The 15,946-nt window shown below is 38.0% G+C and overlaps 1 protein-coding gene across 3 annotated transcripts; it reads right to left on the reverse strand.

Moving 5' to 3' along the window:
* Positions 1 to 101: 101 nt before the first annotated feature.
* Positions 102 to 15,111, reverse strand: def8 (differentially expressed in FDCP 8 homolog). 3 transcript variants are annotated; one of them, XM_076286742.1, is made up of 12 exons: positions 14,970 to 15,111; positions 13,484 to 13,603; positions 11,691 to 11,788; positions 10,567 to 10,716; positions 10,004 to 10,145; positions 6,508 to 6,672; positions 5,831 to 5,958; positions 5,074 to 5,187; positions 3,425 to 3,505; positions 2,721 to 2,861; positions 2,469 to 2,578; positions 102 to 1,310 (listed from the first exon to the last, which is right to left on the reverse strand). In XM_076286742.1, exons 2-12 carry the CDS (start codon positions 13,587 to 13,589, stop codon positions 1,229 to 1,231), a joined length of 1,317 nt encoding a protein of 438 aa, XP_076142857.1. In that variant the 5' UTR covers positions 13,590 to 13,603; positions 14,970 to 15,111; the 3' UTR covers positions 102 to 1,228. The 3 variants fall into 3 exon arrangements, with proteins under 3 accessions (XP_076142857.1, XP_076142859.1, XP_076142858.1); XM_076286744.1 differs by lacking the exon at positions 3,425 to 3,505; XM_076286743.1 differs by lacking the exons at positions 13,484 to 13,603; positions 14,970 to 15,111 and adding an exon at positions 12,789 to 12,884.
* Positions 15,112 to 15,946: the final 835 nt, after the last annotated feature.

Here is a 15,946-nt window from a genome sequence, read left to right on the forward strand (position 1 = left end):
TGTATAGTAAATAATGTATGTTTCACACAGCAAGCCTATAGCCCTACATTCACCCATGCAACATTTGTACAGTGCACAGACATGAACCACATTTGGAAATATTAATTGCAGTTACATTTATTCATGCAATATTTTGTGCTGATAGAATACACCAACATCTCACAAACCAATGAGATATGTCAAGTCAAGACAGTATTCTGCAGATGACATAATTGGACAATACCTTGACTTCACATTTTCTGTCATGCTGAAATATAACACAGCAAAATATATTCATTATTTTAAAACAAATAAGAGTACATCTTGTTTACAGACAGCCAACAAAGGAACATTAGGCAACAATATTCTAATAAGGTTTTATAATTCTTATGAATATCATTTAGTCCAGAAGGTATAAAACCTTACAAATATTCAGGTCTATCAAAACACAAAACACAACACTCATAATGTCTAATACCTGGGAACAAAGGTAAAGGACATGTCTATAAATGTTTTAACAGACAAGCTACCATTTCCCTCAAATATATGTAAATTGATCATACAGTAAAAAAGGCCAACAGTAATAGATATTTATTTTAGTGCTTTGTTTCCACCTCCATTTTGTGACACAGTTATCACATATGTCAGTCTGTATACTGTTTGTTAAGGCTCCTCGTTCAGGCATGAAGTTCTTGTCATCACCACAACAAAGGGTTATTGACAGGGTACAAGACTACACCATACCTCTAAGAATAGTAGACCCTCACACTTACATGACCTGTTTTCATGAGGCATGGCAGTCAGTGGCAGTTCTCAAGGGTAGTAAAGCATCATTTTCAATTTAAACACATTTTGAATGTTAGGATTAAATACCATAACTAAAACCGTTTGAATCTAGTGATAGGTCTTATATGTTGTCTGTGCTTGTCTTGCTCCAGTTGTGTCAGACTTGTAGTACTGGCCAAGTAAATAATGAATTCAAAGGGATATGAAGAATAACATACCCCTAAATTACACAACAATCCATTTCTAGACTCAGTAAGAAAACAAACAATCATAACATAACATAACATAACATAACATAACATAACATAACATAACATAACATAACATAACATAACCATTACCAATTACAGTTCACGAAAATAAGTATGGCCAGACACAGAAAACAGTACTTCAATGTAGTGCAAGTTAAGAATGCGTACTGTACAAGTCAAGCAGATGCATGGGTCAACACAGTTACAGGGAATTAGTCATCAAAAGGTTCTTGCTTGCGCTCGGTCATTCTAGCACATCGCGGACATGTTGTTGAGTTGTCATAGTAACAATCCCTGAAAGCACAATTAAAGAAAACAATATAACTTCTATAAAACAAGGCATCTGTAAAGCAACTCATCACAATTCATTTCCGACCAGTTTCTCTGACTAAAGGTTCTAGAGGTGAACATCAGCATATGACAGGGTTTTGGTGCGATTATCAAAAACAGAACCATATGTCAATGCAATCGGTTTGAATGAAACCAGTTTATCATGTATGCTATGTATTTGCTTAACAGTCTCCCATTACAAATATCACTCTATTTAGAGCCAGCTGGAGAAAAGCAACCTCCTTGATCCACAGATGTGATATACCTTCCCTCAGCTTCGAATTTCATAAATTATTTGAAAATAACATACATTCTGTTGTTATGTATTTGTTCTGTGCTACTGTTGGCCTCCCTCTGCAAAGGGCCGTTCACACCAGGAACAATAACTATAGTGATAAATATAGCCATAACGATAAAAGCATCCACACTGACCAACGATAAGCAAAGTCTCTCCTTGTGTTAATGAATGTAATGGCTCTCCTTGTGTTCATGAATGTAATAGCTTTTTTTTGTTCTCAAAATCTCTCTGAAAGTGATCCCCAACGATATCGTTCTTCATGCCGTTATCGTAGTTTATGTGTGAACGCCATCATTCATATTAATGAGAACAATATTTTTTTACAGTTATAGTTCTCATTCCTGGAGTGAACGGCCCTTTACTCTGGTTTGCCTGACATTTTGCTTCAAACATGCCCTAGTTTAGTCAATAAGGACTGAGCTATTTATAAAGCTTGTGTTTCCTGAATTTGGCCTTAATATGGCTAATTAATCTACCTCTGTGTACTGGTATACCAGATTACGAAACAGTTTAGTGTAGAGCAGTTTGTAATATATTTCCCTGTGTTTTTAGTTTGTCAAGATGTATTCCATTATATATATCTTATATAGGTGAGACATATATTATTTATCACTAACAAACTCTAATAGTTTTGCAAAATGAGAAATGTAGAGAAGAATGATGAGAAATGTGAAATCTGTAGTGTTTTCCTTTTCTCTATCGATATCCAAAGTTTTAAAATTCTAGTATACCAAGGGGAATGTAATGATATTAAAACTATTTATAACTAATTGCATGTTTATTTTATGCATATTTCATGATGTAAAAGTTGTGCTTGCCCTCACCTGTGGAAGACAGCAGAGCAGTCTTGGCATACAGATGTGTGGCTATCAAAAGGGAAGAGAATGTCTCCCTCTTTGCACAGTTCGCACACAAACCCTTTGGCTTGGCATCGCTAGAAAAGGAAAAGAGAACATCCTGAGTCATTACAGTGAGATTGAGTGCATGGCAATAAACAACCGTTATCTGGAGAACATCTTCACTGCCATTTTGGTTCTGGTATGCAGTGACCTTAACACTGCCAGTTGCAGACTCACCTCGCAGTCCAGTTTGATGTGCTTGGCGAAGGTGGTGTGGATCTCAGTAAGCGAACAGCTGAGGCGGCCGGTGGAGATGTCGATGAGGTCCTGCAGCGAGTACATGTCATCGTTCTCCACAAAGTGCTGACGGTCGTGGAGCTAGGAATCGAGAGAGAGAGAGAGAGAGAGAGACACTCGATTAGAACCACGTCTGAGGAACCCAGGGAGCAAGGAGGATGAATTATGAAAGCAAATATCACGGTTTTCAGGTTTTTAGTAGATCAAAATGATGTTGCCTAATACCTGAAGTTGACTTACCATGTTTGTCTAGGCGGGTTTGATAAAATATGACAAAAAGATACCAAGAATTCATTGTGATGTTTCACATAAACACCAGAAGGTGGTGCCAGAGTTGCATGACACATACACAAAGATTGTCCATGTTTTGTTTTTTTTTGCTTCATTTTTTTTTGTTTCCATCATTTTTAGACTAGCCTTGCGTTGTTGTTTAAGGATACAGGCACTTGAGAGATATTGCTCTGTGATTAAAACTGAGCAGAAAGCCTTTCCTGACGGGGAAATGTCCCGACTCTTCTTTAATGGGTTCAGCATGTTTGATTAGTTTGAGCTACGTTGTAGCCAGCCCATCCCTTGACGTCAGTTTTAACAATACCAGCTATAAGCTAGAGTGTTTCCAGACCACCGTGAACTCAGATATTCACCTGTAGCAGTAGCCTGGCTTCCATTGCCTCCTTACAAGTAAGGAAATAGGGCTTCATCAGCAGAATGTCCTGACGCAGCTTCTGTAAGCACGCACACACACACACACACACACACACACACACACACACACACACACACACACACACGAGATTCACCTTGACACCTTTATGATTTTTCTAAATGAACTTAAGCTAAAGAACATAAGCCTATCCCTTAGATTCCTATCCCAGCTGTTACATCAGGATACAAGGCGCCATGTTAAATCATCAGCAGACAGCAAAGTGATCTGGTGTAGAGAGGGTGCTTTGTTTGAGTTTAGCTCCTCATGGTCTGGTGTCAGTGTGTCCTTTAGTAAGACACCATCTAACGGAGACACTGACCTTTTTGTTATGAGTACAAGTATAATACTATAAGTATAATAAGTATTTGTCATGAGTATAAGTATAATACTATAAGTATAATAAGTATTTGTTATGAGTATAAGTATAATACTATAAGTATAATAAGTATTTGTCATGAGTATAAGTATAATACTATAAGTATAATAAGTATTTTTTAAGGAACACACAGTGGTGCAAGAACATTTGTGAACCTCTGACATTTTTTTAACGCCTGTTAAACGCCTAGTTTCTTATGTCTCATTCCATCGAACTACAGATACGCTACCCGATCCGGCAAACTTACATAGTCGATAGAGGGCTGCGAAGCGAATGCATAAAGTGCCGCTCACCCTGTTATGAGTTGATAAACCACTGAAACGATTTTGGAAACATTATTTTAAGGTACAAAAAACTCTTTGATGTTGCTTTAAGTCACTGATATCTGTGGGCTGTCTTGGGATCATTAGGTCAATGTACATTATGATTGTGAATAGAAATTCTGTACTCTACCTTTTTTAAATTGTCCTATAATTGTTGAGAGAACTGCTTTAAAACTTAAACTGTTTACCATGTTGTTAGTCGCTTTGGTTAAAAATGTGTCAGCCAAATGTAATGTAAAGTAATGTCATGTAATGTAATGTAATGTAATGTAATGTAAAGTAATGTAATGTAATGTAATGTAAAGTAATGTCATGTCATGTCATGTAATGTAATGTAAAGTAATGTAATGTCATGTAAAGTAATGTAAAGTCATGTAAAGTAATGTCATGTCATGTCATGTAATTTAATGTAAAGTAATGTAATGTAATGTCATGTAATGTAATGTAATGTAAAGTAATGTAAAGTAATGTAATGTAAAGTAATGTCATGTAAAGTAATGTAATGTAATGTAATGTAATGTAAAGTAATGTCATGTAATGTAATGTAAAGTAATGTCATGTAAAGTAATGTAATGTAAAGTAATGTAATGTAATGTAATGTAATGTAATGTAAAGTAATGTCATGTAGACATTCCATGGGATTCCCTGTACTTAATTTTATGATCAAACTGCAATATAGATTTTATTAAAGGACATTTTGGAAATCTACTGTGTATTGGGCTTACAACATTTCCTGCACCACTGCACAAGTGTTGATTTTGAATGTTTGTCTTTAGAGGCTGTACTGACGTCAGTACATTTGCAATCAAGAATCAGTAAAGTACCTGATATCTACTATAACAAAGCATGTGTTCATAGAAAGTGTTGGGGATTGCTTCACTAACTAACCCTGATCTCCACCAGTTCCTCCACAAAGTTGAAGAGCAGCGGGTTAACCTCCTTCAGCTTCAGAACAGGCCGGGATATCATCAGAGCCAGGTACCGCATGGATGAGCGACATACCTGGGCACAGAACATTCCATCTCACTTTTAGTTTTGCACCAGAAATAAGGATACATTGGAGACATTGATAATGGGCTAAGCCCGAAACATTTGTTTCCTAGTTTTATGTCCTTAGACTCATTGTAAAAACCTCGGCTCTCAATACAAATTGTATTAGTATCAAGCCCTTGAGTGCCCCTCTGTTTTTTCTACTGTAATACTCAACTTTTGGAGTTCACGCACCAGGCAAAACATTACAAACTTAAGGCGCAGACGCAGATTCGCCATTGCACCAGAAATAAGTCCACTGAACATAGACCTGCAGCTTTCCATAAACAGCTTCTTTAAAAGGTGACATCAGAAGTAGGTTGCCATTGGGTAGAGGCTTTGTGTAAATGTCACTGCTGGTTATGTAAAGGCATTAGTGTCCTGCTGTGAGGGCTCATACTGCCATAATCTTTAATCACTCAAACATTCATACGCTCAACAACATAACAACGCATAAAATGGTCTGCTTTCATTCTTTTGGCCATTTGCAAGTCTTAGGTAATAAATACCAGATTACAGTCAGCAACTGTTTGGGTGTTCAGGTCTGGAGACACAGTTACACAGTTTTGATTCTTGGAATGGAGCCAACTGTTGGGGGGTGGGGGGTTTCACGTACCTTGTGCGGATCAAATTCCCAGTTGTGGATGACACGTGCGGGGATAATGGCCGTGTCGTTCCAGTGGCAGTTGCTGCAGTAGTACTGACCGGTGTAGTCGCACTGCCGTGCTTCAGATGGGACCCCCCCTGCAGGACACCAGAAGTAAGTTTTGCTTTATTGCACATAAACTATTCTGATGACCATCTGTCAAAAACATATATTGATAAGACAGTTTCTTAACTTTCTTAACTTATATTAACCTGTGTCTTTGTGTATCTTGTGCTATTTATGTGTACCTGACTGCGAGACAAGTTTCCCTTTGGGACAATAAAGTTAATTGAACTGAACTGAACTGGTAATGCACCACCATTACAAGGGCAGTATATTCATGTCGCAGATATCATATAGACAGTTATAAAGGAAAGAGCAAAAGTGAAAGAAATAGAGGGAAAGAAAGAAATTGTGCACCTTAGATACACTTACTACAGTCCCTACAGAGCTAGTTAAACTATTTGATGCAACTTTTGTCCTGTTGAACGCACAGGCAAACACTGAGCTACACAAAGCCTGGAATGGAATCCCATACACTGGGCAAGTGAGATTGTGATGACTCAGTGAGGCTCTAACAGAGCATGCGACAGGCTCAGATGAGTTCATCGTAGCCATGGAAACAGCGGACCAAGCCCAGCACTCACGCAGGGAGACGGGTGTTCGGCACTCCGCACATCTGTAGTCCTGCTTGTCAAGGCCGATCTCCGGGCAGATGTTCAGCTCATACTCCGACTGGTGGCTGACCTTTGACCTCACGCAAGGCTTGGTGATCAGGTTCATGCACTTGCTGTGGCACCGGTAGTAACACCCTTGGGAGCAAAGCAGAGTGAGGCAGTCCATTCTTTGAACATTTAAAGAGCTCAACTAAATGTAAGTCTAGACGTTTAAGTAATAGTTACTTAAAACTGCAATTAGCTCGGACCAAACTGGTAAGCTATTAAAGTAGTCAGTTGAGTCCAAATTTAGACTTTTGAGTCATAGTTTCTTAAAAATGCAATTGAGTCATGCGATACTGGTAAGCAAAAATGGCATTTGGATGGATTTTGGAAGGGTTTATGACACAACACAACACTCATTTCAGCCAGCCAACTGTTCATCTGGCTGATTGTTGGGCAAGGCAGCTCCCACTTACATGGTACAAATACACAGTGCACAATTATTCCGCATAACCCTTAAAGGAGTACCGTCGGAAATGAACGTTCTAAAGAATACCTGGGTTCATTGAATTCAACATAGAATTTTAGAACCTTGCGGAACTGAATCTTATGTTAGAATGTTCAAAAACATCCCCATTTGAATGCAGTCAGCCCCTTCACCAGAGTAAACACAGATGGGACTTCATACACTGCAAAAATGATATCTTACCAAGTGTTATAATCTTATATTAAGATAAAAAAAAAAACGTTTTTTAGTATAAAGATACTTAGACAGAGCTTTCTTGTAAGATTATTTGAGTAAATAATTTTATCTTAATTTAAGATAAGATTGAAGATGTAAGACAATTTAAGGTAAATTTGCTTAATCCACTGGTAGATAAATGTACTTGTTTGTATGTCTTAATTTAAGAAGATTTTTACTTATTTTAAGTCAAATAATCTTACAAGAAAGCTGAAAGTAAGTATCTTTATACTAAAAACAATACTAACTAGATTTTTTATGTTAATATAAGATTATATAACACTTGGTAAGATGTCATTTTTTGCAGTGTATGCCTTTCAAATCATACCACTATATAGAGGGAGAGCAGCTTCACAGAAGAGATCTTCTGACAGCAAATTTGAGGAAAAGTTGGTAAACCACCTTTCTTACCTAATTTGGGTGCTGATTCTGAATATTTTGTTTACCAAGCTCAATTCTGAGTTCTAAGCTGCATAATCAGCATTTTAACATAAAATAGTGATTATTTTTGCTTAATTTTTCCCTAAATTGGGTTGATTTCAAAAGTAATCACTAAAACCAAATAAAAGTGTTCTCTAAATACATGTTTGAGCATTGAAGAAGCCATACTATAGTTTATTAACGTATTTAATGGGAACATGATTACAGTTAACATGTAATAAACTCGGAAATTCTAATCAAAACACAACCATATTTTTATTGCTAACATAGTGAGTCACTCGTGGTGTTTAATGCATTTAATCACAATAACAAATTGCACAGATAACCTTCAACTCAGAATATATCCTACAGTACATATGAACTTAGATAGCGGGAATAAGCCTAATGCAGAACTGCATCTACCGTCAGCAACAACCGACAAGTAAAAAACATTTTACTTGTAGTAACACTGGATTTGGTATGTGTGCTTGCCTCCACACTAGAGCTTGATAATGTGCTCTTCTAATATGCCATTGAGCAGCATCACTTGTTGGTGGTAGAGCCTCCGATCCTCGACATCTAGAAAACAGAGTGGCTCTGGTATAGTGTTGTCACGATACCAAAATTATGACTTCGATACAATACCTGCCATAAATATCTTGATACTCGATACTGAAACGATATCCAAATCCTAAAATATCTGGAAAAGAAAGGACGCAGGCCTCCTCCAAGTGTATTGAGTCATTTGTGTTGAATTTGGTGCACTTTTGGTCAATTCTGGGTTTTAAACTTCTAAACTTCCTACATAATTGTGTGTGATTAAGTCCTTTATTGTTTGTTATAGCTCATTTATATTGTGTGATGTTTTGGCAATAAATGACCTTTAAATAGCCAAAGTAGGCTAGATCATGGTCACTGTTCAAATTACTGCATGCAAATCACTTAATGCTATGCAGAAGAGCCTAATCGTTAGGCCATCTGATGTAGGCTACCCTAGGCCTTCCTGTGTTTATGGGATTTCTTTGACAGTTGCAAAGGGAAAAAAAGTGAAGATAGTCTTCTTTGCTCTGAGTGTAATTTAATAAGTACGTTTCAACCACTCTTTGGGTCTTAATCAGATAGACCTACACGATTATTACATTACATTTGGCTGACGCATTTTTAACCAAAGCGACTAACAACATGGTAACAGTTAAGTTTAAAGCAATTCTCTCAACAATTTTAGGACAATTTTAAAACGGTAGAGTACAGTATAAATAAGTGCATCAGTGAGTGCTGTTTTTAAACAGTTGAGTGTTAGTTCAAGATGGATGGTAAGTGCTAGGATCAGCAAAACTTGTTGCAAGTGGTGCTATGAGAGGAGATGTTCTCTAAAGAGCTGGGTCTTCAGGAGTTTTTTGAAAATGGAGAGGGATGACCCTGCCCTTGTAGGAACTGGCAGTGTGTTCCACCAACGAGAAACAACAGATGAGAAAAGTTTGGATTGGCCTGTGCATATCTGTTGCAATATCTATATTTCTTTGATAGTCAACATCATTTGCTACCACATAACAAATACCAAATAAAAATACAAAAGTTTCTTACAAACTTTCCTGCATACTTCTTAAATGTGCTGCAGTCAGATGGGTGTCCTAAAGACATAACTAGATCTTGAGCATCTATTACCAGTGTTGAATGAGCAGTTTTTGCAGTGATCACTACTGGACATTCCACATTGCTAGACAGCACTTGAGTGAGGATAGACTTATTTCCACTTCACAAATAACCATCGCTATCTGCAATAGCTACAGTACAGGGACAATAATCAGTTCATTGTCCTAGGTCCACTTCCCTTTCAGAATCATATGCAGTAATGATGATGCACTGGAGAATGTTTCTTTTTGTTGCACTATAAAGGATATCTTGTCTAAATGTTTTGCAAATAATGCAATCTCCATAGCGCTCTTCAGCAACCATCAAACAGACACTCTTCCATGCTACTTGAGGGTCATTGGGGTAATTCCTGTCCTGTCCTACAACATATCTGATACATAAAGAGTATATTAATGCCTTATTTTTTGCAAATCCTATGATATCTGATGGCAAAACCAAAAAGTATGTTAATTATGCTAATTAGCAAGCTTAAAACTCAAAATTGAGCTTGGTAAACAAAATATTTCAATTCAGCACCCTCAAATTGTGTGAAATAGCCCCTTTACCGACTTTTCCTCAAATTTGCCAACAGGACTTTTTCTGAATGTTTGTTAGCTACCTGCTCTCCCTCTAATATGAGTTTAGCCAAACTTGACTGTTGAGAGAGTTGTCGCTGTGGGTCTGACTCACCTGTGCAGGTATACCAGGTCTGAATGAGGCCCCAGATAATGGCGCTGCACTTGTCACAGGTCTGCTTCACGCTCTTGCTCTTCTCCTTGGAGAAGCGATGCTCCAGGAGCATGCGGAGATTGGGCTCTTCCTCCTCTGGGTCCTGTTGGAATGACGGACATCACAGACTGTCAGTCCTAGCATCAATTGCCGCAAAGCTTCGCGTTTTTATTACCGACACTCAACTCTGCGCAAATTGTGCTGCAGGTTGCGTTATTTTGAGCACTACCACTGAACCTTGGTCTGGACTGGTAACAAATTAACTGCAAGTAATGACTCCTGTGAGTTTCACATGTGCTTTCATGCATTTTACATGCATTTCAGCTTACCAAAGGCTTCCAAATATGTTACATCAAGAAGAAACTAAACAGAAAACAGTTGAGAAACCCCTACAATCAATTTTAAACATCCACATATTTACATGTAGTAATAGTAAAATGAGTATAAGGCTAAGATAAGAAACCTCAACAAATGCAGATAACATGCCACACACCCACATCCTTCCTCAAATGCTCAGCCCCCACCTTGAGTTCCTGTAGTTTCAGCCGGAGGTGAATGAGTTTGACCACAGTGTCTTTCTGCCTCTCGGAATGCTCTGGCAGTTCCAAGATCAGTTTCTTGCACTCCTCAATGGCTTGCTTCAGCTGTTCAATGTCAGATGCCACAACGGAACCCTGCTCAAAGATGCACACAATCAGCCTGATTCTAATCATTCATTTCAAACTGAATGCAACTGACTGTGTGCTGTAACACTGTGTGTGTTACGTTTCTGAGTAAACAACTACAGTGCATTTTTGAGAAAATGCTAATTGTGGCAGGCAAATGTATCAGTTCACAAGTCATGCGTCATCTCTTGGTTACTGTTGCTTCCATAGATCTATCATGCACTGCAGAATCTTCACGTCTTTGCCAATAGGAACAATGTGCAGAACACCAAAAAAAATTACCAGAAAAATATAATTTCTATTCTGTGAAATAATCTAAAATTATATCATTCATGGCAAAGGGGGTTAGTGTAGGTCCAGTACAGAGAAAGTTAGCAATCTCCTGTGATCGAAAGTACGCTTCCTCTAAATGGGTTTTGTTTTACCACAGGAATATATATATACAATTTTCTTTTTCAAATTTATTTTGCCAATGAAAAGAAAGGATAAAATGACATTTGTTCAAGGCCATTATAACAGCTATCCCAGAATGACAACTCCTTTGAAAACGCATTTTACCCCTGTATCCAAATTAAGCTGAAAAGGCTCCAGCACTTTGCAGTGAAAAAGTGGCCTTTCACATTTAAAATAAACACATCCAGATTTGTTATCATTTGAATCTAGTAACTAGACCTCTGAACCAGTCCAGGGGGGTATTCCAAGTGGTTTAGTGATAAACCTGGGTAAGTTCACTCAGAGTAAGTGGTAAACCTCCTACATCAAGAGCCCTATGCTATTGTTTTGTTAGGAGAATGAAGCCATACAGCTCTTCTATTAGGAGGCTTACCACCTACTCTGAGTTAACTAACCCAGGTTTGTCACTAAACCACGTACTTGGAATACCCCCCACTGCCCCAGTGTCTTTAAATATCTCTTCCAAAGGCTGATTAGTTCATGTGTCTACGGTGGTGGTGATGGGCACGCGGCGGGCACCACCCACTTACCACGGGGCAGGAGAAGTGATCCTCAGCCAGCCCCAGGTCCATGACCCGGTCCGAGCTGTGGGTTCTGGTTTCCGAGGAGAATTGCTCGGGCCTCACCTCTGCAGAAAGGAAAGAAGATGTACCGTTTGTTTTTCACCCTCACCAAGTTTAAAATCTACCATGAAGCACAACAAACTAAAGAGCAGATGTGGCCTATCCTTTCAGACCAGTTTGTACTGACTACACTGCTCACACAGCCTTGCATACAGCCATCATATTCACAGGAGACACATGCTGATGCTTTTTTGTTTTGTTTTGTTTTTGTTTTTACTTCTCCCTCTGCTTTTGTGTATTTTTACTGTTATTTGTACAAACGTCTCTGTATGTTTGACGCCTGATCATTACCAGGTTTCTGAACGTTTCTATTGTACAGCACTTTGGCCAACTGATGTTGTTTTTAAAGTGCTTTACAAATAAACCTGACTTGACTTGACTTGACTGTAACAACCAATAAAACTATGTCATAACTGTTGGTTAACTAATTGTTAACATTAACAGTGGTCTTTCACGTGATACAGTGTGGTTAATGTGGTGAGCATAATTCACACACACAGCGTCTAACTGTTAACTCTCAGGCTAGTGTCCAACTACAACACATGCAGAATAGAGAGTTAGCCAACTTTGTCAACTTTGTCAAAGATTTTAACAATAACACTGTAACCATATAATTACCTACAATACTGCCATGCAATATTGGCAATACTATATGTATATAAAAGAGAGAAAAATATGGAAGAATATCATGTTGCGGAATACAAAAATGGTCACCACAAGATGACAACAAATCAGTTTTTGGCTCTACAGAACAGCTACATATAGAAATAAAAACACTGGGCTTTTACAATTTAACAGAGTTCACCACTATGTTGATGTACAGTAGTAAATAAGTAACCGTCTTTCATAAAAAAAAAAAGGCAACACTGACTTTGTTAAGCAATTTCCCCTTTTCCTCAATAAGAAGATAACATTACAAATCCCTCTTAAAACTTCCTTTGGTAAGCCCATTCCACTATCAAAACGCATTACAAAAGCAATCTAAAAGCACAGTAAGAGTGGTACCTGCATAGACTTCACAGTAAAGCATGATTCTTTAGCTCTGAAAATGATGTGACAATAGCAAGACCAGCCAATCGACTGACCAAGATTCTTTTATATCACTCTTCTTCAAATATGATACACTCCGAAATCCAAACAGGAACTGATAGCTGCTTCAGATCACCTGACCTTCGCTTCAGTTTTTGCTCCCTGTTCCAAAAACCCACTCAGGATTTCATAAGAGAAGTCCGTTGAAAATGTCACCACTTGTGAAAGCAGAAGAAGCCTCTCTATGGTCTTCAGCAGAGACTCAGTATGTTACTTACTTGCATACTCAGTTTATTAGACTACATACTTACATGCCACAAGCAGTATTTGGACATCGTACCAAACGTAAGAAAGACATGGGAATTGAGACTGACTTATTGCACTCCCACACAACTGTTGCAGGCTTACTCTGCCTGCCTGCATTCTATTTTATCTCCATTGTGGCACACTCCTGAGGCAGTTGAAGGAGGTCATTGTGTACATTCCAGGTGCAGAACAAAACAAAAAAACTCAATAAATACTTTAAAAGTCTGCACACTTCTTGATTTTTTTTCCTTTCTGTGTTGTATTTTGTCATGCTTGCCAAACTGTCAATAAATACTTAAAAAGTCAGCACACTTCTTCAACTGTTCTTTTTTTCCCCTATTTTATTTTGTCATGCTTGCACTCACCAGCCTTTGAGGGGCCAGTGCTCTCTGTTGAGGTCTCATCCTCTCCTCTGTCGAAGGGGTTGACTAGACCTTGGCGGAAGCGGGCAAGTTTCTCATCATATTCCATCTCACTGTCTACATCTGGGGGAGCATTCAACATTCATAGTCACTCACAGCCACTCAATAAAACACTCCTCGCTCAATACAATTATTTGTTTGTAAAAAATATTAAAAAAGACATCTTCTGAGGAGCAGACACACAATTCATAGCAGTCATAGATGGATATTTGCAGACGCTGTGACATGTTACTTTGCCCCTATTCCAAGGTCTGAGCCCATATCCAATAGGTCAGAGACATTACTCTCAGACTCTGTTTTTTTTTCAGTGCAGGATACGCCTACTTGTGGAAACTTGTTTCATGGGCAAACATTCCGCATACATTAACTTTAATCATATATTATTACTATGTTAATGGTCCCAGATCTGCTAATTTTACCTAATTTCTTTTGAGTTAAGCAAACTTGGGAGGACATTAGACTAGGCTACCATCTCTACAAAGACTTACTAATTGCATACAAGAACAACTGACAAATTTAAACTAATGTATCCTACAAAATGCTTATTGTAGTTTGTGTGCAGAGCAGACACCACACTTGGTGCAGGCAAAACCTACAACTAAAAGCATTGTTTACATTGAATGTGGACTACACAAGTAGCCTAGGGCTAGGGTATAATAAGAAATTCGTGACTCAAGGCATCATCACTCCTTTCTGAGCCAGATTCATAACTGAACAATGAATCCTTTGACATTCCTGCATTCTGTCTTAAGACAAATGGGTGACCCACACAAATCGTTACATGTCGACTTCTGATTGCAACATGCATTAGCGATAATTCATGCTTAGCCTAACGTTATATTGTGACTGACTTATCAAAGGTAATGTTACAGGGTGATGATAGCTGCAAAAGTAAAAAAAGGAGCAAAGACTCATTCACAACTCAAATTATACTAAAAACAAGACGCTACCTTACGTTCCGATACAGTAGCAATTACTATCTGAATACTGCACGGTGGACACATTCGAATGACATGACTGAATTCTTACAGTATTTAAACCTCGTTAGCAAAAACGTTGTATCTAATATAAATTGTAAGGATTGAGTCAAAAGTTTACATGATCTAACAGTAGCGTGCTAGCTACCTATGTTATTAGGCACCTGTGTATATGAAAATATATTTGGCGAAACATTTCACAACCCGACTAAGGTGAAAGGGTATTTGTCAAATTAATATTTTGGACATTTTAAGGTTTACGTCTTCATATGGAATGTGACTGCCTTATTGCATGGCCAAAATGACGAGCAAGCAAGCTAGCCACCAGCAGCATCACTGACAAACAAATACAGGCTACATTAACAAATTTCTGGTTTTGTCGTGTTAGCGATTTAGCTAACTAGGATAGCTAGCTTACTAAGGTAAACGCCTAGATTATATCCACAGCTTACCTCATGGTAGTGTTCCAAACGATGATAATTAAGGCAACCCTTGTGCAAAATGAGTCTAAAACTTTAGCACGTTAAAACGTTTTTGTCAGACAACCAAGTCCTTCTTGTTTTGCAACCTGAAAAACAGCAGCATCACGAATACCCTGACAACTCAAGCATGAAATAGGTTGAGTCATAGTCAGGAGAGACATCTAGTGGACAGACTCTGTAAGCAAAATATGGAATATGTATGGTTTGCAATTATAGAATGTTTCTATCCAAAAGAGTGTGCCTTAATAACTTTTGCCATCCTCTGATGCGTCATCTTTGTGATTGTGTTCAACACTTTTCCCATTTATTTCTATATTCTTATCATGAACAAAGGGGTAATTTGCATTTTCAAGTTTTTCTCACTTGAATCAGGACTGTTGATGCAACAATGGATTTCAGACTCTCAAAACAGCACATTAACTGGAAGTGACCCTATATGCTACTTCCTCTTTTGTGGCCCCTTTGGAATCCGCAGTTCCAAGGGGAGTGGATGTTCAGTTACCCTCCTGAAAAAAAATCTTTGACAAAACATTTGCTGATGTATGCAGGTTTTGCTGGGCGAGGTTTGTCTACTGTTGTGTGTTGAGCATTTGAAGCTGTTGGCCTTGCTGGCTTCTGCTGAACCAACCAAAACCTAAAAATAACCAGTATGTGAGCCAAAACTATAGCCTTGCTTTTTTCCACATTTCACTGTTATTAAACTATTACTACCTTGAAAAAAGAGCACATTATATAGTTGGACAAAAGCGACCTGCTAAATCATTTCACCATAACCATATTACTAGGCTACCTGTAAGCAACCTTGGGTGTCTTTAAAAGCTCTTTATTTAAAAATGTATTATTATGATTGTTATTATTATTATTATTATTATTATTAGTAGTAGTAGTAGTAGTAGTAGTAGTAGTACCTCTAAAAAATACAAACATTGTCAGTAGTTTAACCTATT

Source organism: Alosa pseudoharengus, unplaced genomic scaffold (assembly GCF_046254945.1).
Source record: "Alosa pseudoharengus isolate Yale_2024_CS ecotype anadromous, Long Island Sound unplaced genomic scaffold, YU_APseudo_1.1 YU_APseudo_1.1_scf_16, whole genome shotgun sequence".
NCBI classification, from domain to species: Eukaryota; Metazoa; Chordata; class Actinopteri; order Clupeiformes; family Clupeidae; genus Alosa; species Alosa pseudoharengus.

Excerpts from the sequence above, each read along its gene's own strand:
- def8 (XM_076286742.1), bottom strand. The coding sequence starts at position 13,589 with ATGGAATATGATGAGAAACTTGCCCGCTTCCGCCAAGGTCTAGTCAAC. Across the intron at positions 2,862-3,424 it reads AAGCCAGGCTACTGCTACAG|CTCCACGACCGTCAGCACTT; the intron begins GTGAATATCTGA and ends CTCGATTCCTAG. Across the intron at positions 2,579-2,720 it reads ACATCAAACTGGACTGCGAG|CGATGCCAAGCCAAAGGGTT; the intron begins GTGAGTCTGCAA and ends TTCCTTTTCTAG.